At 43.0% G+C, this 15,428-nt stretch overlaps 1 protein-coding gene and 1 pseudogene across 2 annotated transcripts; one reads left to right on the forward strand and one right to left on the reverse strand.

The window, feature by feature from the left end:
- Positions 1–4,867: 4,867 nt before the first annotated feature.
- On the forward strand, positions 4,868–4,950 carry BDB00DRAFT_t137 (annotated as a pseudogene). Its single transcript has one exon. The product of its transcript is annotated as a tRNA-OTHER (tRNA).
- A 9,108-nt stretch (positions 4,951–14,058) lies between these two features.
- Positions 14,059–14,832, reverse strand: BDB00DRAFT_860956 (uncharacterized protein). Its single transcript, XM_053126022.1, has 2 exons — positions 14,290–14,832; positions 14,059–14,226 (listed from the first exon to the last, which is right to left on the reverse strand). Exon 1 carries the CDS (start codon positions 14,806–14,808, stop codon positions 14,296–14,298), a length of 513 nt encoding a protein of 170 aa, XP_052972635.1. The 5' UTR covers positions 14,809–14,832; the 3' UTR covers positions 14,059–14,226; positions 14,290–14,295.
- Positions 14,833–15,428: the final 596 nt, after the last annotated feature.

The raw sequence follows: 15,428 nt of genomic DNA on the forward strand, positions 1-15,428 counted from the left end.
ACGACTCGCACTGTAAGCTTGTGTCAGCACGAACAGAACGTCGCCATCATCACGACCATGGAATAGCCAAGTGTATGTTGTCGTATATATATTGCTGTATATGTTGTTGTGTATATATTGTTGTATGGTTACTAATACATAAATGGCCATCCTTCTAGTTTCTGCATGGCGCGAAGGTCGTTCAAACCTCCAGCTACTCTATTTGGATTAGCCAAGCACCAGCGAAAGTTGTAAGTTGCCATTTGTCTTCAGAGTGGGAACGTCTTCGGTTGTTCGGTGCTAGTATCGACGATCAGACCATTAACGTTATTGCCATTTGACCTATTAGCCACACCAATGGAGCTCGATTCAAGCTTGAGTGAGACCAGCGGCCAAGCTACAAGCACGATTGACTTGCTGCAACTGCCACCATCAGTTTCGACATTCGACATTACTATTGAGGGAGAAGAGGACGAAAACACCGATGGTAAATTTATGTTCTCGTATAAACTAAAGATAGTAGCACGAAATTCAAATTATTAGTATCTCATACACTATGTTCTACACAGATATTACACGACCATCTGACTTCATTATCATGTTTTACCTTTTCCTGGCCTTATTCCAAGATCGCTATTTAAGCAGGGCTGGTGGTGAGCTGCTCCTCCATTTTCTATCTGTCGTTTTTGCGGGTCTCTACATTCCAATTAGTATCCCACGGTCAATGGCTACTGTACGCCGCTTATCTGGTCTTAACGAGCTCTTGGATTGCGGTCAAGCAATCGTTATATGCCCCAGCTGCCACTGCCTCTATCCCAATGAACATATACCTACCGACTTGAAATGCTCGTTCCAGAAGTTCCCACACCATCTAATGATAGCACACCGAGCCCTATGCGGCATGAACTTGTTTCATTTGAGAAACAGAAACCTTGTACCTCCCAAAGTGTATGCGTATCATCCTGTGTCAGCAAGCCTTGCAATTATGATGCATAGACCAGGATTCGGCGAAAAACTCCAGCACTGGAGGAAGAGTATCAATCCATAACAATTAATTTTACTGTAAACAGTAAATTAATTTAAGTTAAGGATTTCACTGTCAAGCTAAGCTGCGTCCAAGTATTCCTTGCTTAGAGGAGGGGATGCTCACTACCGTTCCACCACTATAAGTTTCAAATTAAACATTAAAGGATATATGGTGCAAGCACCTTATAATCCGCAAATTTTTGGGTAATCTTTGAATCCCTACTACTTTTTAATGTCACCTTAAAATAAAAAAAGAAGCGCCTACTTATGTTTTTTAGACCTTTAATAACAATATTTGTGGATTAGATTTGAGTTCTTGCTTCTTTAAAAAAAGTTATAGGCTTCTGAAGTTGGTCACTTTTGGCTGAGGGATAGCAAATTGAAACATATAGGATTATACTTAAGCAAGCGGAAATCAAGTTTAGCCTTATGGGTAAAATATTTAAGCGGTCCAAAGCCACTTACGACTGGCTACTAACTTAGGTTCATGTTTGCTTTGCCTTCTCATGCATATTCCACACAATTTATCCACTATACCTCGTCCTAAAGATCAAAAGAAAGCTGCTAAAAAGCACAATTGAACAGAAATCGGTAACTTCGTCACTATAATGGAGCAATTGCAGCTGCATATGAGGAATGTGCGACAACTCCTCTGCTGGCCTTCAGAAACACCTTCCTATTGCTTTAGACTAAGCTTTTCCCCCAATAACCCCATAAAGATTCATAGATATTACAAAAGATGGTTTTATTATATAGAAGCATATAAGTAAAGGGAGAGGATGCCTGGGCAGAAGATGAAGAAGTGAGGATATTCATAACCAAAATTGCAAGCTCCCATCAGAAAGTAGGCATTGATGATTAAAAACTACCATATATAGAAGCGGAATCTGAAAACTCGAAATTGAAACAAATGTCAAAATGTGGATTATAAGGTGTGTGCACCATATAACTTTAAAAGATTTAAAATAGTTTATACAAAACATAAAACTTTTAAAGAATTAAAAAAAAAAGTTAAAAAAAAGTTAAAAGTTTCAAAAATAAAAAAATTATAATCTAATTTTTTATTTTTTCATATATATCTTTAAACAATGATTTACCTTTAATCAATAAAACCTTTTAAAGAATTACAATTAAGGATTAACCCTAGAAGCGAACCCCACGACCAAATTCTTTGGATGATGTATACGATGGTCGCAAATGGTGGTCGATAATGGCGCCAGAATCCGCGGCAGAAAACCCTGTATCATTCGTTGAATGTGTCGGAAATCAACACTCACTTATGTTGACGCTCAATGTCGATTGGTTCCAGTCATTCGATAAGCAGACTTCATATTCTGTCGGTGCCCTGTATATGACAATCAATAACCTACCAAGATCTGAATGATTCAAGTCATCAAATGTCATATTAGTCAGTATAGCACCAGGACCCCACGAAAGCTCCAAAGGTACCATTTCGATTATACTGTTGCTTATCTTTTTGCTCGTTGATTCTGGAGTCTCGCATGTATGATTCTGATTCCCTTTCCTTTTTATACTGATAGAGCAAATCAATAATTTCCTGCGTCCAATGGTCGACGATCTGTTACATTTATATCATGGCAAAGATATGGTTATTGATGACGGCTCCTTGGTCAAAGTGCGAGTAGCTCTATTGTTCGTAGCATCGGACATACCAGCTTCAAGAAAGGTTTCTGGCTTTGCAGGTCCAAACTCATTCTACGGATGTAACCATTGCGACATTTCCTGGCCATCGCAAGCAGAGAATCCAAGGCTGCACGATTACTCCAACTTTGACTTTCCTTGGAGATTACAGACAAAGGCAAAGAACTTGGCAGACGCAAAAGCTTGGAAGGCAGCAAAAACGGCTACCGAAAGGGACATAGTTGGAGAAGTCAAATGGAACATGCTGGTCTGAGTTGCATCATCTTCCATACTTTGATCCTGTTTTGCAGACAATAGTCGACTATATGCACAACATGTTCTGCGGGACAGCCGAGCGCATGGCCACCATATGGAAAAATGACAAAACCTTGACCAAGGAGCATTTGACTGATATGGAGAGTTGCCTTGAAAAGATGGTGGTGCCCCCATCATACAGCATCGCTCGCGGCTGTATTGTGACTGGATTTACTGGAATGACGTTGGATGAATGGAGGTCGTGGACTGTTGCACTCTCGCCGTCGTTGTTGAAGGGAAGATTGCTTGGAGAAAAGATGACACACTGGTTGCTCTTTGTCGTGGCAGCACGTCTCCTCTGTAAGCCATCCATCACCATCGCCGAAAACGAGGAAGCCCACCAACTGCTGCTCAAATTTGGCCGCGACTTTTCAAGATTGTACTCTAGAGATCAAGTCACGCCAAATATGCACTTGCATATTCACCTTCGCGACATAGTACTCAATTTTGGCAGCTGCTATAACATGTGGGTATTCAGCTTTGAGCGGTTCAACAAGATCATCAAGAACCAGCACACCAACCAAAAAGACCGTTTCGAGCTTACGTACATGAAGAAGTTCTTGAGTGTCGTGTTTGCTGATGATATGGTCCGATGAGTCGTGGTCGAGCGGTGCGGCAACAGCACGATTGCCAGACAGATTGCTGAGCTGTTGCTGCCACAATCAGAAGCCATGCAAGAGCATTACGATTGTCAGCCGTTTTTAGATCGATCGGATTTCGACTATGCTGCGGGAGTAAGCATAGTTGGTTGGGAGCTGCTGCCACCATCATGTCTTCCCCTCAAGACGGGCAAAAGGTGTACATAGATACACGCCACTACTACTGTCTTGTCGAGTATTACCAATCGATGTTTCCAGACATGAATTTTGTGTCACTCGCCAGCACTAGTGGTAATCAGGTCAGCGATCACCTCTACAAATTTGCAAAAGTCGATCTCCTGGGCCAAACATTCATTTCCGAAATGTCTCGCCACATCAATACCAGCACCTATGTCCGAGTCGTTTGCCCAAGTACTCAGTTTCATACTGAAGCGATCGTTTGTCCTGGGTGTATTTTATATTTCTTTGTCCACAACCTGCGCAATCCCACCGACGGTAATTTCTGCTAGTTCGTTTTTGCTTTTGTTGAGTACCTACGACCAAATACGCAAGTCTTTGAGTCGTTTAGGATGCTAGACATGGACGTCTACCATTTAGAAATCGAACCGTATACGTGGCAGTGTGTTGTTCCTTTGGGGAGGCTCCATTCCGGCGTTGTTGTTACCCCTATTCAAATAGACAATAGCTGTGCTCTTACATAATTACCACATAAAATAAAAGTAATCTACTCTTAAAAGCAAAATACCTCAGGTCAGGTCTTTTTCTTTTCTGGCTTCGTGCTGCTGTAGTTGTAACAAAGAATAAAATAAAAAACAAGTTTTGAATTATAGAAATCGCTTCAGATTTAAAAAGCATTTTGAAGGAATCTAATGCAATGGCGAATCAAGAAACTTGTAGATGGTCAAATAAATAAAAATGTTGAAGAATTTGATTTAGTAATTGGCAAAAAAAAATAAATAAAAAAGGAGAAAAAAGCAAAGTGGTGGAGATAAGCATAGTGGCAGTAAAAGTCTCAGAGTGGGAAGAAGCACAGCAGTCCAGGTGGTGTAAAAAAGGGGTCATCCCAGATGGTTTTGGGGGAGAAGGATTTTAGTGGGGGAGCCAATTTTAATTTATTTGCTGCATCACAGCTCTGAAAGCGCTCTGAAAGCGCTCTGAAAGTAAATTCTCACTGAAAGCACACTGAAAGCACATTGAAAGAAAAACAGAGTACACTGAAAGCACTCTGAAATCGGGTTTTAACTCCAGTGCCCTTTCTTATAATTGTGCGGTATAGCAGCAATGCAATGGCTGAAGTATATTAGTATGTTGCCTTGGTCGAGTGGACTAAGGCGCCTTCATAATCCAGTTGAGGCTTGGGAAGGCGCAGGTTCGATTCCTGCAGCTGCTATTTTTTTTTAGCAAGCAATATTTAGTTTTATTGTGCCGAAGTCTTTTTGGCAGATCAATACCGTAGCCAATAGAAGAGAGATAACAAAAGAATAAAGAAGAATAAGAGATGACTTGAAAGATGATCTTTATTATTTGATGATGGAGGGGATATTTATATGTTTCCTAAGACTATTGTGTAATGATAACTCTAATGAGATGACTATGTGTTGTGTTGATGAATGGATACGTGTTCAAAGGATAAAGAACTACGTGTTTTGCCAAATGTGCATTAACGACAATGGACTACGTGTTCGAATAATGGTAAGGTGGGACAAAAAGGGAAAAGGTAAGACCGATCAATTCTGGCTACAACAATATCCCCTCCCCAAACTATTGGTCGTCCTCGAACAACAAAGCAATCTGACCAGCAGCATCGAGATAACGGCGTTGAGTGGCGCGAGTTGTGGTGGGATCATACCAAGGATCAGTAGATACCTTTGAAGTAATATGGATTGGACGGAGGCGATCAGTGTGAACCCAAGAAGAATAAGCTTGCCCTTGTAAATCTTTGAGCTTGTAAACATCGGTATCTGGGTTGACAGCAATGACCTTGTAAGGACCCTTCCTATTAAACTCAAGGCTGAGCTTATTTTTGTGGCGCATCAAAACGTGGTCACCAACAGAAAATTTCTGAGGTTTCATGATGGCGTCCCAACGGGCCTTGTCCTTCACAGCATTTTCCTTAAGTCGGCTTTCAGCAAGCAATCGTGCTTCACGCAAACAGCGAACTTCTGGGACACGACCAGAGACGGCAAGGGAGTCGTCGTGCTCCGAATCAGGCAGCAACAAAAAGGGACGCAAGTGGTCACCCGGTAGTCTTGGTTCAACACTGTATGTCAAGAAGTAAGGGGAAAAACCAGAAGTACAGTGTTTGCAGACACGGCAGGCAAAAACGGCAGGTTGCACAAATTGATCCCACTGATGGATCCTGCCTTGAGTATACTTGCGCTACATTTGCTTGAGGATCCCGTTGGTTCGCTCAACCTTGGAATTTGTGCGAGGGTGGAATGCTGAAGTGAAAATATGTGTGACCTTAAGGCGACCCAGGTAGTGAGTGAGGACCTTGGATATAAAATTGGTGCCGCGATCTGTTAAGATTTCTACCGGACACGTGTCCGTTCTACTGCCCCCTAAACCCGAATACCTTTAACGTAGCTACTAATACCATTGGTGGATGGCTTTCTTTTGCCAAACTTCGATTCGTCGATCTCTACAATAATTCCTGGGCCACTAATTGGTTCACCTATATTATTATTAGTTATAAAATACAATAATCAAAGTAGAAAGAGAAATATATATCTTCTATTAAATAGAGCATGGTCCTTACGATTTCAATCCCAGCTAAAATCCAGATTTGGAAATAGCAACATGTTTTTTGTTTGTGTTTTTCCATTGTCAGGAACGTGTGCATATTCCGTTGTTGTCTTTCAAAACAATTATTACTGTGCTTTCAAGTATTCAATAGTACAATGAGTTCGCAAGAGGTGTGTTACTTGACTTAATCAACCGCCAACAATATTTGAGGCATTTTCTTGAAATTCGTTGCAAAAAGCTTAAATCACTATGATAACTAATTTTTTTTGTTGGGGTGTTGAAGCAATCTACTACTCATCAAAACTGTAACTGTGGTTCAAATGTCGACAATGGACCATGCCCAGCTCATTCTCGCAATGTTCGTCGTAGAATAGGCAATGTATGTTTTGCGAGTCTATATATATTTATATTTGTATTACTGCAGTCTGTTTACTTTGAGAAATCGGTATGTAGATTGTTTTTGAAGACCCCACCGCTCCTGCTACTTCGAGAACTTGCGTCTGTGGCTCGACCACCCACCAAAGACGTTCCTCTAGGCTTTGCCCTCTTAACCCTCGCAACCAAGGTATTTACCTGAATTGATCAGTTTGGTATAATAATATTTTTGCTGATAGAACTACAGTTGCTGTACTTCCTACTTCTCCTTCTCCACCAGCTGCCACCGTTGTTGCCGTCAATGCTCAACCATCCACTCCTCCTCTACCAGCACCACCTACCACTATCAACGCTCAGCCGCCTCCTGTCGTGGCTACCAACTCTCCGTCTCCTCCACCTACACCTGCCGCCAATCCTCCTCCAGCAACGCCTGCTGCTGTTACTGCCACCCCACCAGTTACGCGTTGCTCCAGTTGCTGGGCACCAACGCACACGCGCCGCACCCACCGCCTCTGTCCATTTAACCCAAGCAATGTCGAGCATGAGCATGGGGCGCAATACCGCATTGCGCGTGTAGTCCCCTTCGATCCAGAAGACGTTTTTGGGCCAAACGTATGCTATACTGCCGGCGACTCCTTCCATCGTCATGTGTTGCCACGTATGGATACTGTTTGTCCGTATTGTGGTGCACTAATGTGGTTGGATGAAAAGCTCACGATATCATCCATACGCAATCCTCGCTTTGGTCTCTGCTGCCTTTCCGGAAAGATCCAGCTGCCAATTCCTCGCGCTCCTCCTGTTCCTCTCCGTGACCTCCTAACGAATCGTAACAGTAATGATCCCGTTAGTGTCAACTTCCATACCAACATCAGGGCATATAACAGTATGTTTGCATTTGCATCCATTCTTGGTGGCAACGTCGATCCTGTCTTAGCAAGTGGTGCAGGCGGCGTACCCACTTACCGTATCAATGGTACATTGTATCATGCTGTTGGTGCGCTAAGACCTGATAACCAGGCGCAAGCGAACTATTCGCAGATCTATTTCGCAGATACACAGGAGCAATTGGCAAGACGTACGACTTTGTATTCTGGGCTCCTCCGCGAGACGATCGAAATGCTGCAAGGTGTAATGGAGACGCACAATCCTTTGGCGCGCACATTCGTTTCTGCTGTCGAAACCCACGGTGATCAGCCACTTGGAACACTTCAGGCTGTAATTCGTCAAAGCGACTTGGGCCGTCGCTACGATCAACAGGGTTACCCTGAAGTAGCAGCAATGGTGGTAGAACGTACTGTGGATGGCACTGCACGGGAGCATGACTTCGTCATTCACGATCGTGCAGAAGGTCTTCGTCGTATCAGCTCCTTGCACGCATCGTATATGCCGCTCCATTACGTCCTGATGTTCCCATTTGGCGATAATGGATGGTTCCAAGGTTTGACTTGCGAGTCGGTGTCGCACGACACGATCCAAGTAACGCTGCGTGAGCACTGCACGTACTTGCTCATGATCCGTAATGGCGACCGCGAATCGTTCCTGCACTACTATGGGCGTCTCTTCCAGCAGATGGTGGTTGACAACTACGCACGTATCGAATTTTCCCGCCTTAACTTCATCCTCACCCACCAACGAACGATACGTGCTGAGTTGTATAGTGGTGTTGGTGATAACGTCGATCCCAGGCAAATTGGTCGTGCAGTCATTTTGCCAGCGTCGTTTACAGGTGGCCCTCGCTACATGAAGCAGATGCTACAGGATGGGTTAGCAATCGTTCGCCAGCGGGGTAACCCAACGCTTTTCGTTACGTTTACTTGCAATCCAAGATGGCCTGAAATCGTTGCGGAGCTTCTTCCTAGCCAGCAAGCATACGACCGACCAGATATTGCAACTCGGGTGTTTCACCTCAAACTCACCCAGTTGCTCAAGGATATCAAGGAGTCGAAATGCTTTGGTCAAGTCGCTGGATACTTGGCAACTGTCGAGTTCCAGAAGCGTGGTTTGCCGCACGTCCATATCCTGGTCATTTTGGAGCAAGAAGACCGTCCACGCAACCCCACCGACTACGACCAATTTGTATCTGCTGAGTTGCCGAATTCCGTCACACAACCACAGTTGTATCGCACGGTGACAGCGTGCATGATACACGGCCCATGTGGTCCAGGCACCAATGCTGTGTGCATGAAGGATAACCGGTGCTCACAAGGCTATCCAAAACCATTTACCAACGAGACACGCGTCAACCGAGATGGATATCCCATCTACCGACGCCGTGAAAATCAACAAAACCGCCACCTCTTCCCTACTTCCAACTTTCTCGCCGACAACCGACATGTTGTGCCGTACAACCCCTACCTTAGCCACAAGTACGATGCACACATTAACGTTGAAATTTGCACATCCAACCGCGCCATCAAGTATTTGTGCAAATACATCACCAAGGGCACCGACCGAGCACAAATACAAACCACCGCAACCGCCACCACAACCACCACCAATACCGATAATGCCGCTGCCGAGCCGGTCAATGAAGTAGAGCAGTTTCAAAACGCTCGATACATTGGTCCGTGCGAGGCTATCCATCGTACGTTCGAGTTTGATGTGCATATGCACTATCCAACAGTCGTACGTTTGGACCTTCACTTACCTGGCGAACAGATTGTCAATCTACGTGACGATATGACACCACAGGAAGTTCGTGCAGCGCGTGACGCGGCAGAATCCGGCACCAAGCTTCTTGCCTTTTTCCGCCTTTACAGCGAAAATCGTGCAACAGAAGAGTATCTTTACTCAGAGATCCCATGCCACTACACCTGGGACAACAGAAATCGCCGTTGGAATCCTCGCACCAACCCTCCCGTCCAAAATGTTGTTACGCGTATATTCCATGCTTCCCTCTCGAATATGGAATTATATTGCCTTCGCCTCCTTCTGCTGTCTGTCCGTGCTCCCACTGGTTTTGTTTCTCTGAGGCAGTATGAGGGAACAACATATGCGACGTTCCAGGAAGCTGCTGTTGCCCGTGGCCTTCTGGAGTCCGACAAGGAATGGGATCGCTGTATGGCTGAGGTTGTCCAGGTTGCCCCATCAGCTGCAGCAATTAGACAGCTTTTTGTCTATATTCTGACGAACTGCTCTCCTGCTGACCCAGCATCGCTGTGGACCACCTATCGCGAGCGTATGGCAGACGACTACTTCTTTGAGATGCGCAGGACGCTCTCTATTCCCAATGAAGCCGAATTGTCTGAGCAACAACTCGAACAGATCTACCAGCGCACCCTTGGTGACATTGAGACCCGGTTGCAGGTCACCGGTCATCATCTCTCCGAGTTTCCGTCGTTACCGCAGACCTTTGTGACCGAGCTGGATCTGCTACCACGCCTTGAAGGTCTGGCACTCCTTGAAGGTCGTGAATATGAGGTGAATGAGCAGAATCGCATCCTGCAAACGCTGCTACCTACTCTCAACGACGAACAGCGAGCTGCATATGATGCTATCACCAATGCAATGGATGTTTTCGCTCCACACTACTTCTCTCGCGTTTTCTTTGTGAATGGAGCCGGTGGTACTGGCAAATCGCAGTTGTTTAAAACGCTGTTGAGCTGTGTCCGATCGCGTGGTGAAATAGCACTGCCTGTTGCTACATCGGGTATTGCTGCAATTCTGCTTCCTGGTGGCCGTACCGCGCACAGTCGTTTTAAGATTCCTATAAACGCTGATGCTGATACGACATGTAACCTTCGTCTTGGTGGGCCACATGCATATCTGGTACAACAAGCCTCTCTCATTATTTGGGATGAGGCTGTTATGTGCAGTAAGCACAATTTTGAGGCTGTCGACCGGTCATTGCGTGACATCATGGGCGCCATTGATCCAGTATATGGACAGATTCCTTTTGGTGGCATGGTCGTGGTGTTTGGTGGCGATTTCCGTCAAGTGCTTCCTGTTGTCAAGAGGGGTACACGTTCAGAGATAGTAGGCGAGACCATCCGTTCAGCTACCTTTTGGGAGAATCATGTCCAGGTCTTGCACCTCACTGTCAATATGCGCGTGCGTCAGGCTGGCCCTGATGCCGCTGCATTTGCTGATACCCTCCTTGCAATCGGTGATGGGCAGCCACCTTATACTGAAGCTGTTCAGATTCCTGCAGAATGGCGTATGGATGCAAGTGACACTATGTCACTTATTGATGTCGTGTATCCATCCATTCGAGCTTTTGATCCGCAACCAGAGCACTACCATGGCCGCGCTATTTTAGCCGCTAAAAACGTTGACGTTGACGACATTAATGTAACAGCGTACACGCTTTTCCCTGGCGAAGGCAGAGAGTATAACTCTACTGATCGAATTGTCGATGCGGATGACCCTGACTATGCTCGAGCCAACTATCCCGTTGAATTCCTCAACAGTTTGAGTGCCAGTGGACTTCCATCCCACATTCTGCAGCTCAAAGTGGGTATGCCATTGGTGCTTTTGCGCAACATCAATCCTGATGCAGGTCTGTGCAACGGCACAAAAGTTTTTGTCACCCGTCTTCTCGACCATTCGATTGCTGTTAAGCGAATCGATCAAGGCCATGCAGGGCAAGTGCATTATCTCCCTCGCATCCATATGTGTACTGCTGAGGGTGATTATCCTTTCATCCTTTCGCGCCGTCAATTCCCTGTCCGCCCGGCCTTCGCAATGACCATTCACAAAGCGCAAGGCCAAACATTAGAATATGTTGGCATTCGCCTTCAAGAACCTGTGTTTGCGCATGGTCAACTGTATGTTGCACTTTCCCGCGCCACCAACCCAAATAACATCCGCATTGCCATCGACCTTCAAAACATTACCGACCTCAATACAGCTTCCACTATCAACATTGTCTACCATGAGGTGCTTCTAAATCCTCCTCCACAACCGCAAACACAACCATCACAACCATCACAACACACACAACCCACTAGCACCGACGAGTAAAGCTTTACGCTGCTCTACCCATCATCACAATATAGATTTCTTTTTTTTCTGTTATTTCCATTATTATTATTATCCATCTATTTCTTTCTATTCCACTGTCAAGCATCATCTGTCGCCCTGTTTTTTGATTCTAAAATACAATATAATTAGGTCGGGGATCGGGTTTAGAGGGGGTGTTGGGGGGACGCAAATATGATCATCAATGTCATATTAGCAAAAGCATCTCCAGACCGTAACAATGAATTGGGTTTCGGTCTTTGCTTTAGTAAGTAGAGCGAGCTTGATTGAGCGTGTAACCATCGCATCTTTCATAATGTCCAAAGTTTTCCATCTCAACAAAATGTCCAAGACCCATTTCAAGAGCAAGAGAATTCCACCTTTGAAAATTCTAACGTGTAAATTTTGCGAAGAAACTGAACACGATCTGTTCAGTTGCGAGGTGTACATCGAATTGCACGACCACCTCATTATTTGCGAGGATTGCCGATGTGTTGGGCATGAATCATCTGAGAGTACGGAATGCATTAACTCGGGTAATTAGCGTTGACACGGTAAAATCATACAAATATTCTTACTGTGTATGAAGTATTAACTTTGGGCAATTTTTAAAGCAGTGACGGCATCCTTTTTTTAACCAAACAATAAAAACAATTTCCACAACTGTTTTCGACATCACTTTTAAGCAGAATACTATGAGAACATATTTTCAGCATTGTTTGAAGAACACTTGGGGGGCGGTAGGGGGGCTTTGCCCCCCACCCGGGGTCTGGGGCAGAGCCCCAGTAAACTGGTCCCTGGAGGACAGATGCTGACACGCAGCGAAGCGGAGGGGCTCACATCATCCGGAAGCGAAGCGGAGGGACCAGTTTATACCTTTGAATATACTCTCTATATCTTCAATAATTAGTTGAAAGTAATCATATCTTATCTGGCGAACTGTCTCCCAAGTTAGTTTAGTCTTATTAATAATATTAGTAGCACTAGAATTAATTAACAATTCTAAACCAATTTGTAAGACAACATATGGAGGTACATTCTGGTGTTGAAAAAAGGAATGAGTCCGAACAGTCCACTCCAAATTACAGCTAGTACATCGGGAAGTGCCATTTGCTCCTCTAGACCAAGAAAGAGGCATATCTCGGTCATAGTTAAGGCACTTCATACTACGGTAAAAAATGCCTTCTTCATATAGATACTGAATACAGGCCTCAGTACTTAAGAAGTAAGGCTCAGTAGGTGTAGGGATGTTGTTGTAGATTGGCATACTATTATAAACTAGTTAGTACCTTTACTTTTATACTTAACTCTCCTTTAAAGGAATACCTTGTAATAGTTTGTTTTATGTATAGAGATATAGTTGTATATGTGTATAAGTGTTTGAATAAAGGTATTTAGATATAGGTAGGAGAAAGAGTAGATGTAGTAGATGTAAATAGTGTAAAGGGTCTAGTTTATTTTTTTCTCGTGGGAAAACTAGGAAGACCAAAGAAAAAAAAGAATTCTCAAAAAGATATTGTATTTATACCTTATAAATGTATGTTACATAATTCAAATTCAGCTCCTATTTATTCCGTAAATAAAAGTTACAATCTAAATTAGGGTATATTAAAGTATTTTTATCACTGAAGTCTTATCTATCAACTACTGATATTTTCTATCATTAAGTACTCATATCTTATCAGATACTCATTCGTTTCAAATAAAACAAATAGTTTTAAGTTTACTCTACATTATACTACTACAGATGCTCTTTAAATATCTAAAAAGTATAATACTATAAATGTATAAGCAATGGGATCATCTATAGACTTACTATATAAAAATATATGCTTTTATACTTATTGGAACGAGGAAAAAAAGCTGCATCTGATGGTATATTATTTATATGAAAATAATCAGAATTGGTTGGATAACAGCAAAAACCATTTTTTCAAAAACATTTATACTAAAGTTTGGCAAAAGGGGGATTTAAACTCGCGCCTTCTACCAAAGGTAGGACATAAGCCTAGTGCGTTAATGTGCTCTTAGGGCCGCTGAAAATTCGCGTCGAGAAATTTCGGGTAAATAGTTTACCCAACTGAAAACGCGAATATTTTCTAATCAGCTTCGGGACAATGTTCATCCGTACATATGCATATCAACAAGCATCATTTTTTTCGTAGTATCAGTATATGCCATTGTTTATGAATATATGAAAACTAATAAAAAAATAAATAAAGCAGCTAGTAGCTATATTATATCATTTGCACCAATGTATACTAACAGCTATAACTATTACTTTATGACTGTCAGTTCATATCTAGCTTTTAGATCGATATGTGATCATACACAGCATGCTACGGAATATGGAAACATAAAAATGATTCCCACTATCTGCAAATAATATGCACTCACCTTACCGTTATTATTAAGGTTGCATGAAGTTGATGATCGGATAATATATTATAGTTTGAAAAATGATGAAGAAATGGTGGAATAAACATTAAAGAAATTTGATAAAACAAGAAGGGAGAAAAAAAAGTAAAGAGAGATCTAATGGAAAAAAAACTAAAGAGAAAAAGATAGAGAGAGAAGGTATAGAAACCAAATAACAATGGTTTGTATAAATAAGTACGTAATGGATCAATACATGTAACTCGTAACTTACAAAAGCTTATACATGGCGTGTGTATTGATCTGTTTCAGAATATGTCATTAGAATCGTGTATCTGCGACGTTCTCTAATAACACGCATCAGATAGGTGTCGACGGTGGTGTTTGTTTCAGCTACTTCAAATTGTTCATTCAGATTCGCAGGAATGAGATAGTGATACATATTTGTTTCGTCTTCATACTCGTCGTCTAACTGCTGCATGCGGAGGGCCAGCTCACGACGCTGCTGTTGGTTTCTCTGCATCTGTAGCTCTCGTCGTAAAAGATCGGCTTCTCTATCGACAATAATACTGCTGGCATTCTCGTTATTTGAAGTTGTTGTTGGCGATACAGGGTCGTCGTCTTCATGTTGATCGTGAAAACTGTCCACATCGTCGACGCTGGCATTATCGCTTATTTCGATTATGCTCGATGTTGTAGTAGTAGATATAGTGGGAGTAATAGCAGAGGTGGCAGTTGTAGTGGCGAAAGTGATGGAAGCGGGAGCAGGAACGTGTCCGCTCAGCAATCGCATATTGGAAAAAACATTTTCATACCACTGTTTATATGAAAAATACTTCAGTATACCTAGTGTTCATTAAGTGACTTTAGCTCTATATTGCAGACTGGTTCTTAACTTACTGGTCTGATGCGAATGAATGGCTGGGTCGATTGTCGATGAACAAGAACACCGGAAGCTAGTATTTCACCATGACTAGAGCGTTTTACAAGATGCTTGCAAATGAGGAATCGGCTAGTAAGATAGGCTTTGCAGCAAAACCCTTATGTCCACCCCATTTTAACAGAGGGGAGTCCCCCCCAAAACCAAAAATTTTAAACTCCAATTTCAGAGTCACGGCGTGTGGTGCGTCAGTGCTGTGAGCAGCGCCATTTATTCACAAACCGCAAAAAAAAAAAGAAGTACTGGTCATTAACAATCAATACACAATCACTAAGAAAAGACATACACGGTCATTGAAGATAAGTGCTTGGAGCCAAGTTAGAAATGCCATTGAATAGAATGGAGAACAATTTGACAGCAGACACTTAAAAAAAAAAACAAAGACGAAGGGAAAAGACAACAACAAAGTACTGGCGGGACAAAGCACGGATCCTTTTACAAACACACTGACGATTCTACTGCAAAGATCTCAA

Source organism: Zychaea mexicana (genome assembly GCF_025766255.1).
Source record: "Zychaea mexicana strain RSA 1403 chromosome Unknown BDB00scaffold_192, whole genome shotgun sequence".
Taxonomy (NCBI): Eukaryota; Fungi; Mucoromycota; class Mucoromycetes; order Mucorales; family Lichtheimiaceae; genus Zychaea; species Zychaea mexicana.

Bases quoted from the DNA above. Each gene is read 5' to 3' on its own strand.
- BDB00DRAFT_860956 (XM_053126022.1), bottom strand. From the start codon at position 14,808: ATGCGATTGCTGAGCGGACACGTTCCTGCTCCCGCTTCCATCACTTTC.